Consider the following 21,512-nt stretch of genomic DNA (forward strand, 5'->3'; position numbering starts at 1 on the left):
ATCTTGGTTTTGTTAACGTTAAATGCTTCCCCATCACTACCAGACTAAAATTGTGAGTACTGTTTACAAGATGCGATGAAGTGCGGAATGAGTGCATCTCGAGGCCACGTGTGGATAATACATCGACATCATTTATTGATTTCAAAGAACAACAGTGTCAGTAAACGGATATGGAAAGTCTCCAAATCGTAACTGTGCCACTTTTTTTTATTTGAGAAACCAAGTAACGGCTTCATTCGTGAGGGCAACACTAAATGGCAACGCACATATAAAAAATGTGGCGCACTAAAATAATGGGCTATTACAACTACACAATTGGCTCCTACATATAAAAAATACAAATGTATACTTATCACCTGTCACAGCACGCTTGTAAATTTGTACACGATGTTTTCCAAACACTAATGAGTCAAGTTTTAATAAGACTAACACAACTGTATCAAACAAAAAAATAAGATTTTATTTTTAAAGATTGAAGCATCATCTCATAGTTTAAGCTCTTTACACCCCTTAAAAATGCAAGTGACAGACAAATACATAAAATTTAACGCGTAAATCAATAATTAAAGGTCACTTACATTTTGGGTTTAGGGCAGGACAGTACAGTATGAAAGGGAATAAAAAAAGCTGCAGCATCAACCTTATAAAATGTTCCTTCGTTTTGAATTTCATAACTTAGGCAAAACAATACTAACACTGCTATTTATATCATCTTCCCAGTTAAAATGCCTGGGCTACATAGCATGTCTAAGCAGACATTGTTTAAGGAGAGTGTGCACACTTGGTCATGCTCTCCAGAACGTCATAAATTATATCAATGTCTGAGAAAGTATAGGTAAAACAATAGTATGGTGGGTTACCATATAAAGATTGAGTTAATGTGGACTTAAGACGACTGGTGGTTTATGATTAAGAAATAAAGAATAAGTAGCCATTAGGAATCTGTGTTGGCCATAAGTGGCTTGTAACCATTATTAAGCTGATTCGATGACAACTATTACACCAAAAATTTTAACTTTTAATCAAAAGCCTTTATTAGACATTTATGAACCCAGTCATGAGTGTAGGTGTATGGCGGTGCTGATGGCAATCAGATAAACAAGAGTACTTAATTTAATCAAAACGCTGTTCATGTGTGTGAAATGAATGAGCTCGTTTGCAGCATTACATTTTAATCAGCGAGTAATTTTTACTTTAGTTAATATAATTACCCAAAGAACGAACCACACAAAATAAAATTAAGATATATATATACCCCATGTGCATTTAGGTTAAGCCAAGTGGTAGTTATATAGACTGGGCCTGAGGAACAAAGAGTGCCATGATGCCAATGTCACTTTTCTCCTGGTCTTCAATACTTACGGTCCGCTTTTGCCGCTGAAATAACCGCGGCAGGTCACGGATCTGAATTTCGTTGCGGAACTTCTGTCCGATGTCCTTCTGCAAGCCGTGAGCAGACATGGAAACAGGTTAACAGCGGCAGGGTCATGATACAAGTGTGAAAAGATAAAAGAGCAAAGCACACGGAAAAAAAAAATACGCCAAAATCCCCACTGCATTGATATTCACGGTTATGCTTTATAGCTCGTGTTTTCGGATTGGAGCACGTGTTTGGCATGATGTCCAACGTATTGCTCTACATACCAGGAGCTTCTACAATTAGAGGTTTCTGTAGTTCCCAGGACATGCGGCAAAACATCAGCCATCATGCCCAATTAGCTACGTACAGTGCGAAAGAAGTTCAACATATGTACAACATGCAGTAAAGCACAAAAACAAAACGCAACAGAAATAAAATGCAGATTTTGCAACGGCAAAAAAGATCGACTAAGACTAAAATACAAGTACAGGAGAGAAAGAGAATGAACGAATAAAAACAATTCAAGTTGTAACCAACCGCAATGACGCCAGCAATCAGCTTCTTGAAAGTGTCCTTGCGTCGCCTCTCGGCCTGCTTCACAGCGTTGGGTCCAACGGGCCCCGGGGGCCCTTCAGGAGCCATCAGATCGCCGATCAGCTTCTGCTCGTACATGCTGAGGGTGTCTGCCGAGATGTTGGGGATTTGGTTCATTATGGCGTTCAGCTCGGTGAAGCGGGGCCGCTGGAAAAACAGGGTTTGAGAGATGGGTTTCACATGGATATCATTTTAGGAAGCAACTACAGCTAAAACAAATTGTGCAATCTTAAGTGATGAACTTGCAAGAAAGTTACATTTCACAGCTGAACGATTATTTAAATTTTAGTTATTTGAATTTATATAGGGCCTTGATTAAGGCGCTGAACAAAGAATTCGCCATTTGTACAGCAGAAGTGAGATGAGATGAGTTGATGAGAAGAATGGTTTCAGGGGCTACAAGACTGATAAACGACTTGCAACCGCGATGCATCAGTGTGTTCTATTGAGCAACACTAATACAGAAGAAAGGGTGCATTTCTAAAGAGAAGTCTGTGGCATGGCAAGCCAATATAAATGAATCTACACTATGCTAGGAAGCTGGTCGCAAGGAATAATGGCAAATAATGAATTCTCAAAAAAACATTCTGGTGACAAATATATACACAGTCCTAAATTGGCCATGTGGTTCAGAGGTCAGGTGACCGAGCCGAGTTCTAATCCAGCCAGCCACCTGTCATTACACTTGGTTCTGAACTGTTGTGAGTTGATGGGTTTTTAAAATAGCCGCAATCGGCAAATCCGCGATCCGCAAACTCAAAGACAAATAGGAAAACTAAAGATTGATTCACGTTCTGCAATACGACACCCCCCTCCCCTTTTGTTTCATGTCCCTCTACATTACCCCAAACATGAAACAGAAAGTATTACATATAACTCGTAGAGAAAATGTAGTGTACAGTACTGTTCTGTACACATCAATAAATGCAAACCTGAAAATGAAGATCAAGTTAATGATGCAGCACTCACCTTTCGCAAGGCTGTCATGGAATTCAACTTTCTTGCTAAGAGACATCACCTTCCTCTGCTTCTTTTCACTAGATTCACTACCAATTCATTTTTTTTCAGGGGCCATTGCAAAATAATCAATAAGGGTACTGTATGAAAATGTAATAAAAATCACACGGCTGAACCTCACTGCCTCACTGGGAGCACGTGAAATGAGACCGGTGATGAATTGCGTTTGAGACAAAACGGCGTGTATATTTTTCCGTGGAAGCATCATTGCGAAAAGCGCACTTACAATGTGTACAGGAATCCCGTGGTCAACCAGGAATGGTCGAGCTACAGGGGAGCGATCGACCAGCTGTAACTCAATAAATTTGGCGCGAAAAGTCAAATCCGCGACAGGAAAACCCTCGATAGGCAAGGTTATGGTGTACACAGGCACCGCAGCCACTCACCATGTTCTCATAAATCTGGAAAGCCAGGTTCACCAGTATGGACTGACTGCAGTCGTGTTGACCATGCACTTCCAGCCCCCGCAGAACAGCTGTGAAGCACCACACCATTGCTTCCGGTGATAGCGAGTGCTGTGCTGCCTGTGAGAGCAAGCATAGTGGTTAGGTGTTTTATGTATGTATGTTGAACTTATTTTGCACCGTACGTAGCCAACCGTGCTAATCGGAGGTGCGGGTGTTACTTTTGTAGAGTGCCCTGTCAGGTCGGTTATCCGCAGGTACCCACGGGTAACCCGCAAAGCGAGTTGAAACCAAGTCGTTTTTACGGCTAGCTGCTTGGGCTATATTCATCGCATCATGTCTGACCAGCAACCGAATGGTTATCTGTAAAAGCAACTTAGTTCTGACCAGTTTTATAGGTCAACCATAGGTCACCCGCAGGAAACCAAATCAATGCAAGATTCTAAATTAGTGCGCTTTTTTCTTCTTTGGTTCTTTCGGTAAAGTCACGTAGAATGAGATTAAAATAATAAATTGATACAACATGGAGTATAATAGCGCCTCGCAGCTGTCTCTCTCCCCCTCCTCTGTTCCGACCATGGATGAACTCGTCCGTCTGAACGGGGCCCGTAGCTATCCGTGTTGCTAAAGTTGAGGCTTAAAGGTCGTGATCTGAACGTGGCTCTTTCACTCCAGCGCTGTCCTACCAGACAGTCTCGTCCCTTCACCTGATGAAGGCCGCTTGTGTTGTGGCCGAAACGTCGTGAGAATATTATTGTGTTATTTTATTTTATCAATTTATTATTTTAATCTCATTCTACGTGACTTTACCGAAAGAACCAAAGAAGATGAATCATTGCAGTCACGAAAGCTTTAAATCGAAATTTAGTGCGCTTTTTATGACTAATTTACCATTCATTACAGCATCTCAGACGATTAATGCAGTACTAGAGAGTGACCCAGTTGTAACTACTCTACACAAACTATGTAAATGATAGAGTAAAAAGTGTATTTCATTTATAACAAAGCCTCTGCATGTGTCCGACCAATCTAAATGCACTCATACATATTTTATCCCTCTCCTCTGTTAAGATAAGGAGCAATCCCAATTGTACTATTCAACTACCCGTTGAGAATAAATTCAGAGAGTCATTACAAATCAGTGGGGTATTTCTACAAATCCATCACCCTCTATATGTTATTAACATAACAAGTGATTCTGGGTTGGCAGTCAATAATACGCCTTTAAAATTTTATTTTAAAAAAATATATCATAGGCGACATATCGGGCAATGGCCCTTCATCAAAGCACATCATGTGCTGGTGAAGAATGGCCATATAAATGTTTGCGTGCAATTAACCCAACAGTCATTACTATGACTGAAAGCATTCCCAAGACACATCACTGTTTTCACCTGCTTGAGGACCGGCCAGCAGAGGTGGGTGGCAGCCTTGTGACAGGTGGGAGTGTCATTCCAGGAGAGGGCAGTGAATGCACTCAAGAGGATAGCTTGGCAGGCCTCCTATTGCACAAGAGAACCATGTTGTAAAACAACAACAACAACAACACACTATGGGACCAGGTGGTGGTCAAACTTCCTAGCCTTACGAGCCGCATATCAAAATCCTCACATGGCCGAGGGCCACAAGACGCACACGGTGGTCACATGGCTGATTCGCTCGCACTGGTCGGCTGCGGAGTTTTTAAAATTTGGAAATCTGAAGGATAACTCATGGAAGCTGTCAGGGACAACTGCCCCGGGTCACTTTTCTTTTGCAGATTTTTCCCCGTTTCAAACAATGTGTTCAAAATAAAATGAGCCGCTTCTCATGGGCTATAATTAAACTGCCCAATATCTGCATGCGGCTCATAAGCCATGATTTGGCCAGCCCTGCTATGGACTATGACATTGTCACAATACATTAATACTGCATTGCATTCACATTTATGTGCGTAGATTTGTACATACCTCATTCATGATCAGCCCCTTCCCCAGTTCACTAATTTCATCAGATTCACTTGGGGCAGCCTCTATCGCCATGACCTCATCCTCTGAACAAAGAAAAAACACAGCAGTCAGCTGATAGCTAATAAAGAGGGATAGAATAAACCGTATAAACAATGCTCATTGAACTATACAAAAGTGAAATGTTTTATTCAAAACGCACCATCCATATTCTCCATAGTGGTCGGCAGCTCTGCAGATTTTTTCACACTGACACAAGCGCCTGCACAAGAAATCGACGGAATAGTCAGAGCAGAATTACAGTCAGCAATGGCCAGATAACAGGAATTGTCGTGCATTTTTTTTATTTAAAACTTTCGTGACTGCAGGAATTCATTCTTTGGTTCTTTCGGTAGAGACTTTACCGAAAGAACCAAAGAATATCTTCTTGGTTCTTTCGGTAAAGTCATGTAGAATGGAAATAAAATAATAAAATATAATAAAATAAAATGTGTTTAATTTTTATTTTATTTTTATATTATTTTATTTCCATTCTACGTGACTTTACCGAAAGAACCAAGAAGATGAATCCCTGCAGTCACGAAAGCTTTAAATCGAAATTTAACCAAAGAATATGTCGTGCATTTCTTACGTTACAATTTTAAGGCCACAGTAGTCGCTTGACTGATGCGAGTTGCTGATGATTATCTTAAGGGCCATAACAGATCTACTCAGGGCCATCTGCTTAAAAGTAGTGGTTCTTAACCTGGGGTGCACGCACCCCCTGGGGGTGCAAGATGCCCTTCTAGGGGTGCGAGACATAGCCAGATTGTTTTTCGAACGTAAATCTTCGAAACAAATTAAGCACAGGCACGTACGTACAATGACTTTATTTCAAACCTCTATTTATTAACATACTTTTTTTTTTACGATTGAGAACCAAAGGGGTGTAAGGCTGCAGTAAAGGTTAAGAACCACTGGCATAAAACATAAAATGTAGCAACGTAGTAAAAATGATTTGAATTAGGACTCACAGAGGATCTCCAAGTATTCGCGTGTCACCAACCGCGTCAGCTGATCCTCCAGAACCTCCTGGGCATCATCCGCACGATCCTCCTCGGAACTTTTTTTCGAAACGCATTACGAAAATGACACAGACAGTCATCAATAATTAAGTTACATCAACAGTGATGATGCTCAATCTACTGCTGGATGAAGGCCTCCCTAAGGTCATTACTCAGTCGCGAGATTCAAACATCCAGCTCGAGCACGAGTTGACCTCATCACTCCACCTCCACGATGCGCTCACGTTCTTGGGGATGTTCACAGCTGCCAATCTGTCATCTTTATTTAGTTGTTTTTTTTTACTTGACAAGAGAGGCCGGATACAGACAGAAGCCCCGAAACGGTGCTCAGGGAGAAAAGCGAGCTCACTGCCGCAACTCGCACAGGGACCGCAATCGGGAATGTAGATTTTTTTTTTATATATGGCGAAGAGGAACAAAAGGGGGAAAAGGGTGGGGATGGGGGAGGGATCTGTCATCATTCTTAATGATCGGCCAATCGTCCTTTCCAGCGATGTGTCCCTGTTCAGGCCCACTTGCTTTTCTTAACAGGAAATATGATTTCCCCAATATCGAATAGTTGTTTAAGCCACGGAACAAATCCGGCATGCTCATTATCTGCAGCGTGCTTTAGGAGCCGTAATCCACGTTAAAATGTTGTTGGTCTTTGCCAGGGATAGATACCACTACGGCTTATTTAACACGTAGGCTTTCGCGACCGATATTATCCACAAGAGGTTTTTTTGCGTGATATCGCCTAAATATAAATGTGTCGTTAAATCAGCCACCACCTTACTAATTGGCTGTGTCGGGTGGTGGTAGGTTAAACCACCCCGGATATGTGTGTACCCCGGATATTTTAGAGATGGCAATTATCCTGCTGTGTATCCTACTGCTGTCCCTCCCGGCCATATCTAGTGCCAGTCAACTCTCCAAACAGCTACCCTCGTTACTTTGCGTCCATACTTGTTGCTCGATTTGTCACTACACCTGCTAATGAAACAGCTCATAGACACTTCTATACTCCATCATTGTATCCTTTTAAACCCTATCTTTGTCCCATTACTTCACCAGCACTCCTTCCAAACTTTATTCTGCTCTTAAAAATAACACCATCTGCGAGCTACTGCTATTCCGTCCAAGGTTTGCCGCTCTTCATCCCTTTCACAGAAAATACTTGTGAAAACTATTAATTCTACTTTTCTTATTTCTGGGTGGTATTGAGCTTCATCCTCGCCCAAATGAAAAGAACTCGTATAATTCTGTAGATTTTTCTGGCAGGAAAGGTGTTGGTGTTCTACATGTCAACATCAGAGGGCATGTGATTAAATGAAGTCAACTAAAACTAGAAGTGGCAAATCTTGACCCGGACATTTTTTGCCTAACAGAATCATTTCTCACTCCTGCCGTCAATGACTTGCAGATTACGATTGACAACTACAACCTTTTTCGGCTTGACCAAGGATCTAAAGGAGGTGGAATTGCCATCTATGTTCGTAATACTATTGCATGTTCACTAGCTCACTCCTTGTTTAAAAAATGTTGCTTTGAAGGTCTGGCTCTCAGAATAACTCTCCCAAATAATCAACAGATATTGGTAGTGTGCTGCTATCGACCGCATAGTGGGAAGGATGTTGAAGCTGCATCTGCACTGAGAGAGCATTTTGGGGGCCTCCCTAAAGGTGAAATAGTTTTAGTGGGTAATCGAAATTGGAATTGGTTAAACCCGCCGGCCGTGGTCACAAATTTTGCAGATTAATTTAACCTGTTTCAATTAATAAATGTCCCCACAAGACCCAACCTAAAAAATCTGGGACAGTCATCTCTGCTTGACGTCCTATTGACAAATGCCCCTCACAATTTCACATTGACTGGTGTTCTGGGTAATAACCTTAGTGATCACTCCTTCATTTTTGGGGTAAGATCATCAGCCAGACCCAAAGCCCCCCCTAAATTGGTTGAGAAGCACTCTGAGACACTTCAGCACTCAGGCATTTACTTATGATGTACTTCACTCGGATATTGACAAGGTCCGTGATATCCCCAACCTGACTCTGGCTTGGGAGACCTTCAGGTACACGTTTCTCCAAATTCTTAACAAACATGCTCCGTTGGTTAGATTTAAAACTAAAGGCAACCGCCCACCATGGTTTGATCCTTTGATTACAAAGCTAATGAAAACTAGGGACAAGGCTTGGGCATGTGCTCAGAAAAGTAATTTGGTCAATGACTGGCTAGAATACAGGATTTTAAGGAATAGATGCATCAAAAAAATACGGCATGCAAAAAATGCCTACTTTTCCTCCACTCTCCTGGAATCACATGGAAATGCCAGGATTTTCTGGAAAACAATCAAATGTATCAAAAAGGCATCCAAAACAGACAACTTAACCGAAATGGGGAATATTTTTCAGATCCCCAAAAAATAACTGGGAGTCACCCCTGCTCATGAAATGCCTACACCCCTGTCCAAACATTAAACGAATTTAGTTTCCAGCCAATCCACGAAAGTAATGTTCTGAAATAACTGTCCTACCTCAAAGGGTCCTTCCTCTACCAGAGCAGATAGTATTCCCGTCTTTGCTCTACTAACTGTTGGTCACCTAATACACAAACCTATAGCCCATATTTTCAACCTGTCCATCAAAGAAGCATCAGTTCCTCTAGAATGGAAACATTCCTATGTCCGTCCACTTCACAAACAGGGCCCTAAAGATGATCCAAATAACTACCGACCTATCTCAATTTTGTCCGCGTTGATGAAAATTTTTGAAAAGTTATTGAACTACCAAATTAGCAGTTTCCTGTCCACCAATAATCTACTACATCTAAAACAATCTGGGTTCCAAAAAAAATACAGCACCACATCTGCTGCATTAGACTCTCTGAATCACATTTACAGTAACCTTGATAATAAGCAGTACTGCGCCTGTCTTGTTCTAGACCTGTCCAAAGCTTTTGATAGAGTAGACCACAAAACCTTGCTTAGTAAACGAAGTTGACTCGGTTTTTCCGAAAACTCAGTAAAATTGTTACAAAATTACCTCTTTTCTCGCACCCAAACTGTATTCACAGATGGTTGGAGATCAAACAGTGTTAAGATAACAAAAGGGGTTCCACAGGGTTCCATCCTCGGCCCCCTTTTGTTCTCTCTTTATGTCAATGACTTGGGCACTGACCTGGATAATTCCAGGGTAAATATTTTTGCAGATGACACGATACTGATTACTGCTGGCCGCTCTCCGGATGACGTGATTGCTAAGCTACAGGGTGATTTCAACAAACTACATCAGCTAGTTGCTTTTAAACTAGTCCTGGATACCTCCAAAACCAAGGTGCTATGCTTCTCACCAGGACTAAAGCAGGAAGTTATTTTCCCCAATTACATTTCATAAATAATTATCAAATAGAGCAAGTCAAGATCTATAAGTATCTTGGGGTCATCCTGGATTCAAAACTGAATTTTGAAAATCACATTGATTATATTGGTAAAAAGACAAAAATAAAAATTGGTTTTCTGTATGGACACAAGCACTCCTTCCCCCCAATGTTCCGTTTGGAATTGATAAAAGCTAACATACTGCCTCTACTTGACTATTGTGACATCGTGTATAAATCAGCCCCAAGTACTGTACTCAAGAAGCTTGATTCCATCACTCGGCTTTAAGATTTACATTGAACTGCCCATATAGGACTCACCACTGTGATCTCTACATTGGGTCAAACTTAACATCTCAATGTTCGACGGCTTGTGCACCAGATCTTATTTATTCACGATGTACTTAATGAGATCTTCTCTCAAAACTGCTCTAGAGTTGTACACCCCTAGCTGCCACTGCTATTCATTGGCATAAAATAAAATCAAATGTTTCGCTCCGGATGACGCTGCAAAGTATTATCTGTATTTTGATTTAGCGTGCTGATCTTAAAGGTCCATTGAAAAATTTGATACTCCGACTGATGCTTCTGTTGTTGTGGAGTAACTCATGCAGCCAGCTATGGCTCTAGGATTTGGTGTTACATGTTATTTATGTAGTTTATTGTAAAAATTCGGTCACAGTCCCTATGATCACTGTTACGTTGCAATTATGGCTTTATTTTTTGATTTCGTAAACCTTTTTTGGTTTGGACATGTTTGTTTTGTTGTAGTATGGAGTTAGACTGATGGCCTTAATCTAAGTTTTATTGTGGTTGTTGTTTGACTTGCATCCCACTGGGATTTTTTGCACACAGCGTTGGTGTACGGTGCTTTTTTCAGGAATATTTTGCTGTTTTTTTTCATGGATTTTCTGTTTGCAGTCACATAGTCACTTTAAGATGTTTTTCTTGTTCGTGTTTTTGTTTTTTTGTTTGTTGTGGTTGCACCCGATTCAAGAGCCGAATGGCTCACAGGGCTATACCAAAATAAATAAACTAAACTGAACTTAACGACACATTTATATTTATGCGATCTAACCCAAAAAACCTCTATTATGGACTGCAGTTTCTAATGCAATGAACAAACAGGAGGGTGCATATTGTAACAATGGACACTGCTTCATTAACCATTTATTTAACATACCTCTCCATTGACCTTTGGACCAAGTTCTGCCACAGTATGCTCAATTTCTGTGGGTAAACAAAGAATCATGATATACGTTTAGGCATTTACGACACACAACACACGGAACCCAAAGTATAAACAAGACGACAATTTAATAATACACTTTGGTGAATTGTTTTTCTTCTTCATTTGACTGCACAAACGAGGTTAGACAAATACCTCTTAAAATCACCAACTTCACGAGACAACAGTTTGTGCCAAAGCAAGGGTTGTGTGTCGGGCATATTTTGGATGCCTTGTTAATTAATACTCCGCTCACCTGCAGCATCACAGAAAACACGGGTCCACAGATGGGAATCAGAACGGAGTTGTAGCTCTCAGCGGGGCACGTCTGAATGAACAGCTTCAGAAAGAACTGTGCAGCACGGTCAAGGAAGTGGCTCTGCTCGTTGTGCACAGCAGAAAACGTTCACGCTCCCCATCATCGTTGCTACATGCTGGTGCATGCAGTGAGTGACGGCGCCAACGCGTGTGCACATCACAGAGCTTGTGACGTCGCGCGGGAATGGGCTTAAGAATGTTCTACGGTTAAGTGCATGCACAGCCCTTCCTCAATCCACCATTAAATAAGGGCTTCCCCTGCACCATGTAGGTCACGACGGTTACTTGACTAAACTTCAACATTCTGGTCGGTGCAGATGGGCAATAGTGGGGAGCACACATATGGGAGCATCGGAGTATAGTACAACTATTAATTTTGCTGTATCGCCCAAATGCTGTCCAACACTTGTTTAAATAGACAGATATAAGAGCAGTACATATTTGACAATGCCAACAATAATACCTTCTGCAAGATTTTCCAATTCCTACAGATGGCAGCATTTGATACTTGTGCAAAGCAAGCAGGCGTACAGCAATACAACTGCTACACACACACTCCCACATTGAGCATTATTTACTTACACTAAAGAGGGATAGGTGGAATTTTGCTTGCTCACGACTGCAACCTCTCCCCCTGCGAGTTCTCAAAAGCACTGTGACCTTAACCTTTGACGTTTTGAAAAGCAATTCCAAGCAAGACATTTGTGGTCTCGGAGTCTCTGAAAAGTTTGTCCAAAATGATCAAGCGGTTCAGATGTCGTGGGTACAAGCAGGAATGCTAGGCTTTTGATATTGCCATAACCTTGGCCTCCCTTTGACCTTTTTATCTAAAAAGCAATCAGAGGCAAGATATTGTGGTCATGAGCCACCTCTGAAAATGTTGTCAACATTGATCCAACCGTACAAAATATCTCATGAGCAAACGAACTGATGTACAGAAATGATTACTTGGTTGGCTTTCACCCTTTGCGGTCAGAACAGTTTTGTTTTTGGCGAGAATGCATACATTTTTTATGTAACAAAGTTTTACACCGCACATCTGAAAATGATTGAATTTTCAAAAATTATCAGTGCACGTACGGTGCGAAAGAAGTTCAACATATATACATACAAGCGACTTCAATGATTGGCATACAACTAACGTAAAGTTGTTAACTCATACGACACGGGGAAGCAGCAAAGGATATTGAGCAGGGCTCGAAGGCGGTGTTCGGTAGAGATGTCCAGATGGGAGAGAGCCGAATCCAGCAGCAACTGCGCCACATTCGGGATGTTGTAGAAGTCAGGTCCGAGGGCACTCCCTACTTTGCCCAGTATAATGTAGCTGTCACATGCGATGGAACACAAATATGCTTCATTAATCAAGAACAAAAGAGGCATTAAAAGCACTTAACAATAATGCAAACTGAATAGCCAATGTGAATCTCCTTTATTACAACACAATGTTGTAAATACATGCAATGCTTCACTACTGGTACATGCTATCTTTAAACTACCGTTCACGGCCGACTTCGTTGGTGAATTACCTAGGTTGTTGTGGTTTAACAGTGCTCACTCACCTCTTTAACTGATGCCCCTTTAGTGAAAAGCTGCTCCTCACTCTTCGAGACTCAGTAATTCAGTGCCCACGTGGACCACAAACACCTCCCACATGTATAAACACCCATTGACGAAAATAACTTGAGATCTATGCACCTCCGTGTTTGTGTGGTGTTTGTGGATTGTGTGGCGGCTGTGAGATGCACTTTTCATGAATGATGCTATATAAAAATCCTCGTCCCTTTTATTACCTTGGATAATCACCAGTTGACTGCATTAGCATTCCTCTTTCAACATAAAATTTTCTGGACCCAATGAGTTTATAGTCACAGCATCTTAACTTTTTTCCTGCGAGTGGATTATACGTCCCATAAGCGGACAAGCTAGCGCCGTTAAATATTACATTCCTACATTTTTTTAAGGGATACTGAAGAGAATATGAAGCAGATGTAGGGAAATTTACCAGCTTTCGTGCATTGTGGTGATGAAACTCTGCATTCTTTCCAGCGGCGTTCGGATCTTCTTGTGGTGCTCAGTAAGAGGCAATGGGATGGCTTTAGGCAACCGTATGAAACGGCAAATAAACAAACAAGAACACACATTAATCCTGTTTATTATATTGTACTAAAGGGCGCACTGTGATGCATGCTTGTATTCATTGTCTAGTCTGGACAAATAATCCAATAACTCAGAGCACAAACCAAATTAACATTAAATGTATCCAATTAGAGTTTTGAACAGCACCGCGTGACATGATTACATAGAACACGTTTGATAAAACATATGATCATCCCATCTTGATTAGTGTCCTTGAAGCCTGCAGGCAAGGTTGGCTGGCAATCAAAAAAGGTGGAGCTGTATTGCGATGCAGCAAAGAAGCTGAACATTTTCCCGCGTGGTATTGTGCAAGATAGCTCATAATTATAACGATAAATATTTTTGCTGTGGTCTCGGTCAGGTACACAAACAAACACTTAATAAATTGCACACAATCACCAACCTAGCAGGTTATGTTTTTCTGATTCCATGCACTCAAATGCGAGTTCATAGTCCTTGTTTAACTTGGCACGTTGCTCTGGTAGCCAGAAGGAATGAAAAGTCCTGCAACACAGGCGCACATACAACACATTCCAAATGCCTTTTAATCAAAACACTGTTGGAATTCCACTGAGTATGGATGCTGTTTCCAGAACAGCTGTCTGTGTCATGCCGATGTGTCCCACCATAAGGCAGCAATGGCTAAACAGTGTGAGAAATGTAATTATGTAAGAGTGACCTTCAGCATACTATAGGTTATTGGCCATGCACTGCAATATAGGAAATTCGATTTTTTTTCTCTACCCAATTAAGTAATTGAACCGAGGTTTTATGCTATCATACATTTTTATTGGCATACACTATATATCAAGTATTGGTAGCTGCATTTGCAATGCGTGCTTTAGTTAGGTAATGTCAGAATTTCAGCAATGCTTTGGTATATATAACGTACAGTGGTTCCTCGGAGATCGAACGCCCCAGAACTCGAACAATTCGGTGATCGAACAGAATTTTCGACCATTTTTTGCCCCGGACATCGAACAAAAATTCGGAGGTCGAACAACCGGAAAGAACCGGTTTGGGTGGGCCGAGACGCGTAGCCATGGCGACCGAGACAAAGGCGAATGACCCAGTTTACGCGTAGCTCTCGCCCAGTGCAGACCGGCAAAACATCGTCCCGTTAACTCTTAAAGCGGAGGCAGAAACAATCCTCTCTTGATCAGTTTTTAGTAAAAAGGCCCTCAAGTGAATCACAGTTAGTGCTAGGAAAAAGGCAAAGAGAAGAAAGAACCCCAGAAGGGCAGTTACCCAACGTTTTTATGGAGGGGGACTCCCCTTCCAAGCAACACTGACACCTCCTCCTCCCCTCCTCACCACCTTCCACTCAAGCCATCCACTCTCCTTACTACAGATAAAGCGAAGTTCAATGTTTCATTTATTCTATTAATTATAACTGTTTCTTGTTTTTTTGTATGCTTTTATGTACTGTACTGTATTTTAATATTGTAAACTTTGTGTAAAAATGGCCCACAATAGGAGCATCCTTGGGTGGGGAACCAATTAATGCTATTTACATTCATTTTTATGGGGAAAATTTATTCGGTGTTCGAACAATTCAGTGTTCGAACACGGTTTTGGAACGAATTAAGTTCGATCTCCGAGGTACCACTGTATATATATATTTCAAGCTCGCAAAGAGCGAGTGGTATGGTGAGCACGGTGGTTCATACACTCTGCTATGAACTCGGTAACCTGAGTTTGATTCCTGGCACCAGCCAACATCAGAGCATGAGCAATATCCGAATTAGACCTGGGCTACCCCTTCATCAACAACTCGCACTAACTGGCGTGGTGAAGTATGGTCAAGTAATCCTCATGATTAATAGAAACACGTGCACATCCTTCAACTTTTGATTAGCTTTTTTCACAAAAACGATTATTCTCTTTTGAATACTGAAATGCAAGCATAATACTGTACCAGCAGTGGCATTTGCCGCTAATCACAGCCACATTATAAAAACACTGGGCCCACACAGCATGACTATTGTGCGCCTATCTGTACAAGTTTAATTATACTTGGTCTTAGGATGGATAATGTAACTTTCATATCCTGTTACACGATAACATGTGCACTTGTACAATCCTTTTGTCAAACCATTGCTGCATGACGGCATCCCCACAAAGTGCGGGTAATGGGGGTTATTTCACGTTACCTCACCATGATGGTCAGTGCAGGTTGGTGAAGATAGGGAGCACTGACGTGGGAACATACAAGTACAGTCCAACAATGGACTTTGTGTAAATCATCTCTCCTGCCAACAAAGTAGCCCTGCAGCATCCCAAACACCTGTTTACGTAAGTTTGTCACCCAAGCAAGCACACTGTCCAGGCTGAACTCTACTTAGCTTCTGAGATCCGATTACATCAGGCGCATTTCTGGTGATTTGGTCACGGGCGTATAAAACACGTGACATCCACAGCATTTGCATCCGGTGTAACTACCCGCTGCGTGCGACTTGACGTGCGAAGCCTCACCTGGACAGTGTCAGCATGTTTTCCAGCATCTTGCAAACAAACTGGGAGCACGCGTTGCGATAGACGGGGCCGCCCGAGGGCGTTTCGCCAACCACGAAACCGCCAGCCTGCGCCTCCTCTATGCTCTCCGGCCATCTGGCTCGCTTCACCAGCATGCACATCATGTTCATGCAGTACACCAGCTGCAAAGGCACGACAAACGATTCCTTGACAATGCTCGCCGGGCATTGTGCACAGAAACAGCACCTCCCACACATGCAATGGAATGTTTTTTTTTCCCCCTAAGCCACACAGGAAACAATTCCACCTGGAAACAACGGTTGTGTAAATTCACACCTTACATTGGAGATATAAGTTTTTCTCAAATTAAAAAGCTGACTCAGCAGGGTAATTTCTACAACAAAGCACTAAAATGGCAAAAAAAGTAATTCCGTGTGAAAATTAAGCACATGGCATGTAAAATGTTAGTTTCATCACTTGCCAAAAGAGGTAAATTATTGCATGTGAGCAGAGGTCGTCAAGCAACGTTTTAATACTTTTGGTCCAAGACCAAGTACCTGACCACGGTGAAGGCCTGCGATGTCCTCCATTCCATCCGGCACAATGCTCTTGTCCAATCCAAAGTACGCCAAAAATCCATCTGTGCTCCACAGGGCTCTGTTGGAGATGAAGGTGCAAAACGAAAGCACCAAGTGTGTACGTATACAACATAACCTAAATCGTCTATGCAGTTAAGTTTATGTACGTACATATACAGCGGTTATGTAAATCCACTAAAGGGTGAGTGTGTGCATCCTCAAGCCATACAGGTCGTGGGGATTTGACCATGCTTCTCCACGAAGTCAGTGTGGGTCGGCGGAGGTGGGATGCGTACACGTGTGAAGCATAAAAGAGTGCACCAGTGGATATTTATGCACAGGCCCTACAACGTCAGATGTGCCTCAGCATATTGTCTACACGTTTAAGCACCAACATCTGTTTCTGGTTAAGTTAAATATTAACACAGTCTAGTTGAGGAAAATGTATGAGTCCTCCACTGTGCTATGCACTGCATTTGCACCCTCATTACAGTAAGGTAGACTTTCGCTTTCAGACAGAGAATTAGATGGAGGTCTCTGCAGCCAGACTTTATCACCCACTATAACCGCTGGGGCAAAAATAATAAAGGTGGCCAGGCGTAAGCCGCAGGACACATATCCCATTATGTAAAAGGTGCAGCCCTGCAATTGCTTGCTCACACCGCTACTGGCGGAAGGGTCTCCACGTGAGGGGAGTTTTTGAGAGCCCCCTTGGAGGGTATTTGGCCAAATCTTCTACGCAAGACAAACATCTTGGAAGAGGTGGGAATAAGCCACACTTTATCCCACCACACACAGCCTGCCGATCGTCTAACTAACCAATCATGCAGCGAGCCATAATAGGAAGTGTGTCCTTCCAACACATATCCAGTCATTTAGATACAACACAATGCATGATAGTTTTCTCTTTGGCGCATTCTGGAAGGCTCAATTTCAAAGGAAGCCAACAAAGGGATTTAGCTTCGTATATAATCAATAAGGTTCCGGTGTGGCAAATGCATCAACCCAGCAATAAAGAGAACACGCCACACTGTGCATGGGTATCACTTATATGTCAGTCATCAAATCAGTTAATGGGAAATATTACTTATTCTAACAGGATTGTGGCTATGTCAGCATATTTCCAACAAGCTACATTAGGTTATCTTGACCCTCTTGTCAATGGTACGCTATAAAATCTGGCAACCAAAAATGATGACAGCACCAATACAAACCCCAGGATAATTTGATGGTTAACTCAATAGTTTTACTCCTTTTAAAAGAAAACTTAGCTAAATATAGTCGGGTGCAGTAATGGTGTGTGCGGTCTTTGGTGCGCTGCGCTATAAACTCAAGAGACCAGAATTTTGACGCCTGGTCACAGCCAACATCAGTGGTGAGTGATATGTGAACTGGTTCTGGGCAACCCCCTTCATCAAGTCACACTGATTGGCATTGTGAAGTAAAAATAACAAAAGTTACCATGAACAATATGGGGTGGGGAGGTCTTCTTTGTACATCAGTGGACTGTCAAAAGGACTGTAAATTAATGTTACTCGATCTTTATCCAAGCAATGCACCCGTTTTAAGAGTTATGAAATGAACGTGTTAGCGAATGCCCCATTTACTCTACCAGGGTCCTTCTACGTATAGAATCTATGTAAGTGTCTCACTCAAATGCGATGCCCGGGAAACCCAACAAGAAGCAGCACTCACTGCTGCATGTCAGGCTCCATCCACAACGCCATGAGGGTGGTCAGCATCTGCTCCAGGAAGGCACGCTGGCGATCGTAGTTGCATAGCTTGTTGCTGATGATGACGAGGCACTCCATGAAGGCGACTCGCTCCAGCTGGGTCATGCCTTCCATCTTATGCAGGCGCAGGAGGTGTTCGCAGAAACTCTCGAAGCATGGCTGCGACGGGCACATTTTAAACATTGAATCATCATTGTCGTCATTGTTTATACCACGCCTCCTACGCGGAGCATAAGATTACTCAAAATGAATTTATTGCAGAGCAAATACAATATGCAGAGCACAAAACGAGGGAAACATTTAAAACTAAAACATAATTGCGCGAGTCTTCAAATCTTTATTGTAATTTCATATCAGCTCTTTATATGCCATCTGAAAGGAGAGCCTTCAAAGTGTTACATTGAATGATAAAGGAGTGAGGAATTCAAAGGTGTGTTTGAACTATGAGACATTACAATGTCATTTACTTATCTCAGAAAGCACCGCAAAGTCTGAAGACCTATTTTTGAAGGGGCTTGCATATGAAGGGATAATACTCAAAGATTTACAATGAACGGTTCATTACCACACTTGCTTAACTGTAATTTATAAGACAATTCACAGCTTGGAAACTTTAGGAGTTTCACAAAGCTTGTGATCCATAACCCTTACCATCAAAGCGTTGGATCAGAGGTGTTCAACACCATCATACATGCTTCCACATAATTTCAAATAATTTTCAGTGGTTATTAATATTAAGATCATATCATTTTAGGGGAACATTAATGAATACCAGTGAAAAAAACAAGACTGGATTTGGAGGCTTTATGTGAAAATTCTCAATGCACTCCATAGGGTGGATGCTATATATAAAAACTCAGGTCAAAGAGTAAGGATTTTTTTTCTTTAGATTTATTTGCTGCCATAAATTTCCACATGATAAGCCATTTCGTTGGGCTATCATTTGTGGCCAGGTCGCTTCTGAAAAAGAAGGTACATAGCTCAGTGGGCTTTACCTGGTAAGATAAAAGATAGTTAAAGCTTTATTTGTATATATTTTAAAGTGATTTGTTTACCTTGCCTTTACTTTGCACTGCTATTGTGTTTTTGTATTGTTTGTTGTTGTTGTAACATTCTCACCCCGTGCCCCTATTGGACACATCTGTGGAAAAAAAAAGAGCTTCATATAGCTCATCGGATTCCTCCCGTATAAATAAATAAACCGATTTCTGGCCTCGGACATGGTCATCTCTCAAAGAACGGCGTTTCCGTACCAGAAGCAGCTCCGGGTAATCTCTGCAGATCCTCACGAGGCACGAACAAGCGTGGCGTCGCACATTTTTCACAGATCGGCTGCGTGGCACCTGGAAAAAGTTGAGAACGTAAAATAAAAAAAGTGCAATATAACTCTATGGCAACTTTGAAAGAAAATTATTTGAAGGAAAGAAAAAAAAAACCCCACACACAACCGAAATGGTGAAAAGTTTGTATGTGTGTCAATGTATGGACAAGTAAAGGCTTACAAAAGCGCCAGGTGCCTTGATTCCTTCTTGCTGACAAAATGTCACGGAAGAGAACAACTGTGGACAAATCAATTTTGAGCTACGTGTTAGTCTACTGTAATTGTTGAAGCATATCAGTATCAATCAGCATCCCAGTATTAAGATTATAACACGCATTATATGTTAAAACAATGGAACACATCAACATTCTAGGGACGACAAATAAAAACACACTAACTCTCTGCTAAAATTCACTGACAGACTATGCGGGGCACCTCACCTTGTCGAGCACCCGTGGCACAGCGGAGGAATCATGCGACAGGAAGGGCATGAGCGTCGACATGCACGAGAGGGCGCACGACAGCACCAGCGGGTCGCCGGGTTCATAGGACAGCACCAGGTTCAGCAGGCGGATGCCTTCCTCCACCGATTGCTGTCGAGTAGGTTGCAGCAGGTGTGACAAAGACAAAGGTCCCCCATATTGCCTTTAACAGACTGTTGGGGCAAGTGCCATTGGCGGGTAGCACCGATGAAGACCACCACGGTACATAAGGGGGTGGGTGGCCAGCATGATGCCCGGGAGCTTTTGTCCCCGAGTGGCAACGTTTACACACCGCACCAGGTACTCATTCGATGACGAGTCGACCTAGGGGAGGCCCAGGACTGGTTCAGATATTCGTCACCAATGTTAGTGGCGATCACCAGATTCGTAGCGCAGGGCGCTAACCGCTATGCTACAGCAGGTGTGAACACACACACACAAAGGGCAGCCAGTGAAAACAAAAATCTTTAGATGGGAACTTACCTCTGACCTTCATCTACTAGCTCAAACACAACCCCTCTAACAAACACGTTTTCAAGCCTGGCTCTGTTGTGTTCCCCTGGGACAGGGCATACGGGTGGGAAGGAATTGTTTGGCAAGGATTGATAAGGTCACATATTATTAAAGTTTCGCATTTTCAGGGCACCATAACAATTTCGTGCAGAAAACTTTTATTACAGGTCCAAAGCTGATATATGATGCCCATGTTAATAATGTGTTGTTAGCGTATGTTTACACTAATTACAGACAAAACAAATGACATCCCGTTGAAGAAAATCATATGTTTAAAAACAATTGCAATATTACTCTGCAGAATATATCAGCCTATAATAAAGGTCACCCAGGTATTTAATCTAGCCAGGAAAAAGTAGTGTTTTTATCCCCAAGCAATGGCAGAGTACAAATGTATTGTACAATGCTTGTGCTTTCAGTGCAAGATCTCACAGCGAGCAGCCCCTTCTTCTCCAGGGCTTTTAGGAGGTGGCTCATGGTGCAATCCATGAAGGTGTTGAGAGCGTCCCACTGAATGAAAGATGGCGAGTACGTGGTGCAGGTCCCTGCTTCGTCGTCACAAATCGAGCCGTTGGCTATAACAATCAGACACACACACGCGTCATAACTCAGGAGCGTAACACAGTCGTACACGGTGCCAAATAAGCAAATGTGTTCTTGATATATTGAATGTGTGAACAATTACAACATACAGTGACACTGCTCTTTGCCGCGTGTTCACTCGCGGTTATACAGGGATAACAGAACGGACAAGTTTGCTGTGATGCCTTATCCAATTTTTTGTTTTGCAATAGATGACTTTCATGTTTGCAGCGACCACTTTCTGATGAGTGATAATGGTACAAATTTGCGGCACAATTCCTCTTATTGATAAAAAAAACCACACAAATTGGATTCATGTTTATCATGCGAATCCTCTCGCCTGCAAAATAAAGTGAACGGAAGCTCTCGTTGATCTATTAGCGGCCACAACTACACGAGTCGTA

General features: G+C 42.1%; 1 protein-coding gene across 1 annotated transcript in view; it reads right to left on the bottom strand.

Moving 5' to 3' along the window:
* Positions 1-111: 111 nt before the first annotated feature.
* The window catches only part of XPO5 (exportin 5), a 29,467-nt gene continuing 8,066 nt past the window's right edge, over positions 112-21,512 (bottom strand). The window contains exons 14-32 of the mRNA XM_076071454.1: positions 20,959-21,101; positions 19,972-20,124; positions 19,713-19,769; positions 19,464-19,553; positions 18,173-18,369; positions 16,457-16,556; positions 15,900-16,081; positions 13,828-13,928; positions 13,291-13,381; positions 12,475-12,612; positions 11,227-11,323; positions 10,926-10,972; positions 6,335-6,423; positions 5,524-5,583; positions 5,325-5,407; positions 4,770-4,877; positions 3,358-3,495; positions 1,898-2,101; positions 112-1,440 (exon numbers count right to left, since the gene is read on the bottom strand). Of these exons, the coding sequence (XP_075927569.1) occupies positions 1,288-1,440; positions 1,898-2,101; positions 3,358-3,495; positions 4,770-4,877; positions 5,325-5,407; positions 5,524-5,583; positions 6,335-6,423; positions 10,926-10,972; positions 11,227-11,323; positions 12,475-12,612; positions 13,291-13,381; positions 13,828-13,928; positions 15,900-16,081; positions 16,457-16,556; positions 18,173-18,369; positions 19,464-19,553; positions 19,713-19,769; positions 19,972-20,124; positions 20,959-21,101 (2,231 nt within the window). The 3' untranslated portion in view covers positions 112-1,287. The remainder of the gene's footprint in view (positions 1,441-1,897; positions 2,102-3,357; positions 3,496-4,769; positions 4,878-5,324; positions 5,408-5,523; positions 5,584-6,334; positions 6,424-10,925; positions 10,973-11,226; positions 11,324-12,474; positions 12,613-13,290; positions 13,382-13,827; positions 13,929-15,899; positions 16,082-16,456; positions 16,557-18,172; positions 18,370-19,463; positions 19,554-19,712; positions 19,770-19,971; positions 20,125-20,958; positions 21,102-21,512) is intronic.

This window comes from Petromyzon marinus, chromosome 33 (genome assembly GCF_048934315.1).
Source record: "Petromyzon marinus isolate PM22_M1 ecotype Great Lakes invasive population chromosome 33, UKy_Petmar_22M1.pri1.0, whole genome shotgun sequence".
NCBI lineage: Eukaryota > Metazoa > Chordata > Hyperoartia > Petromyzontiformes > Petromyzontidae > Petromyzon > Petromyzon marinus.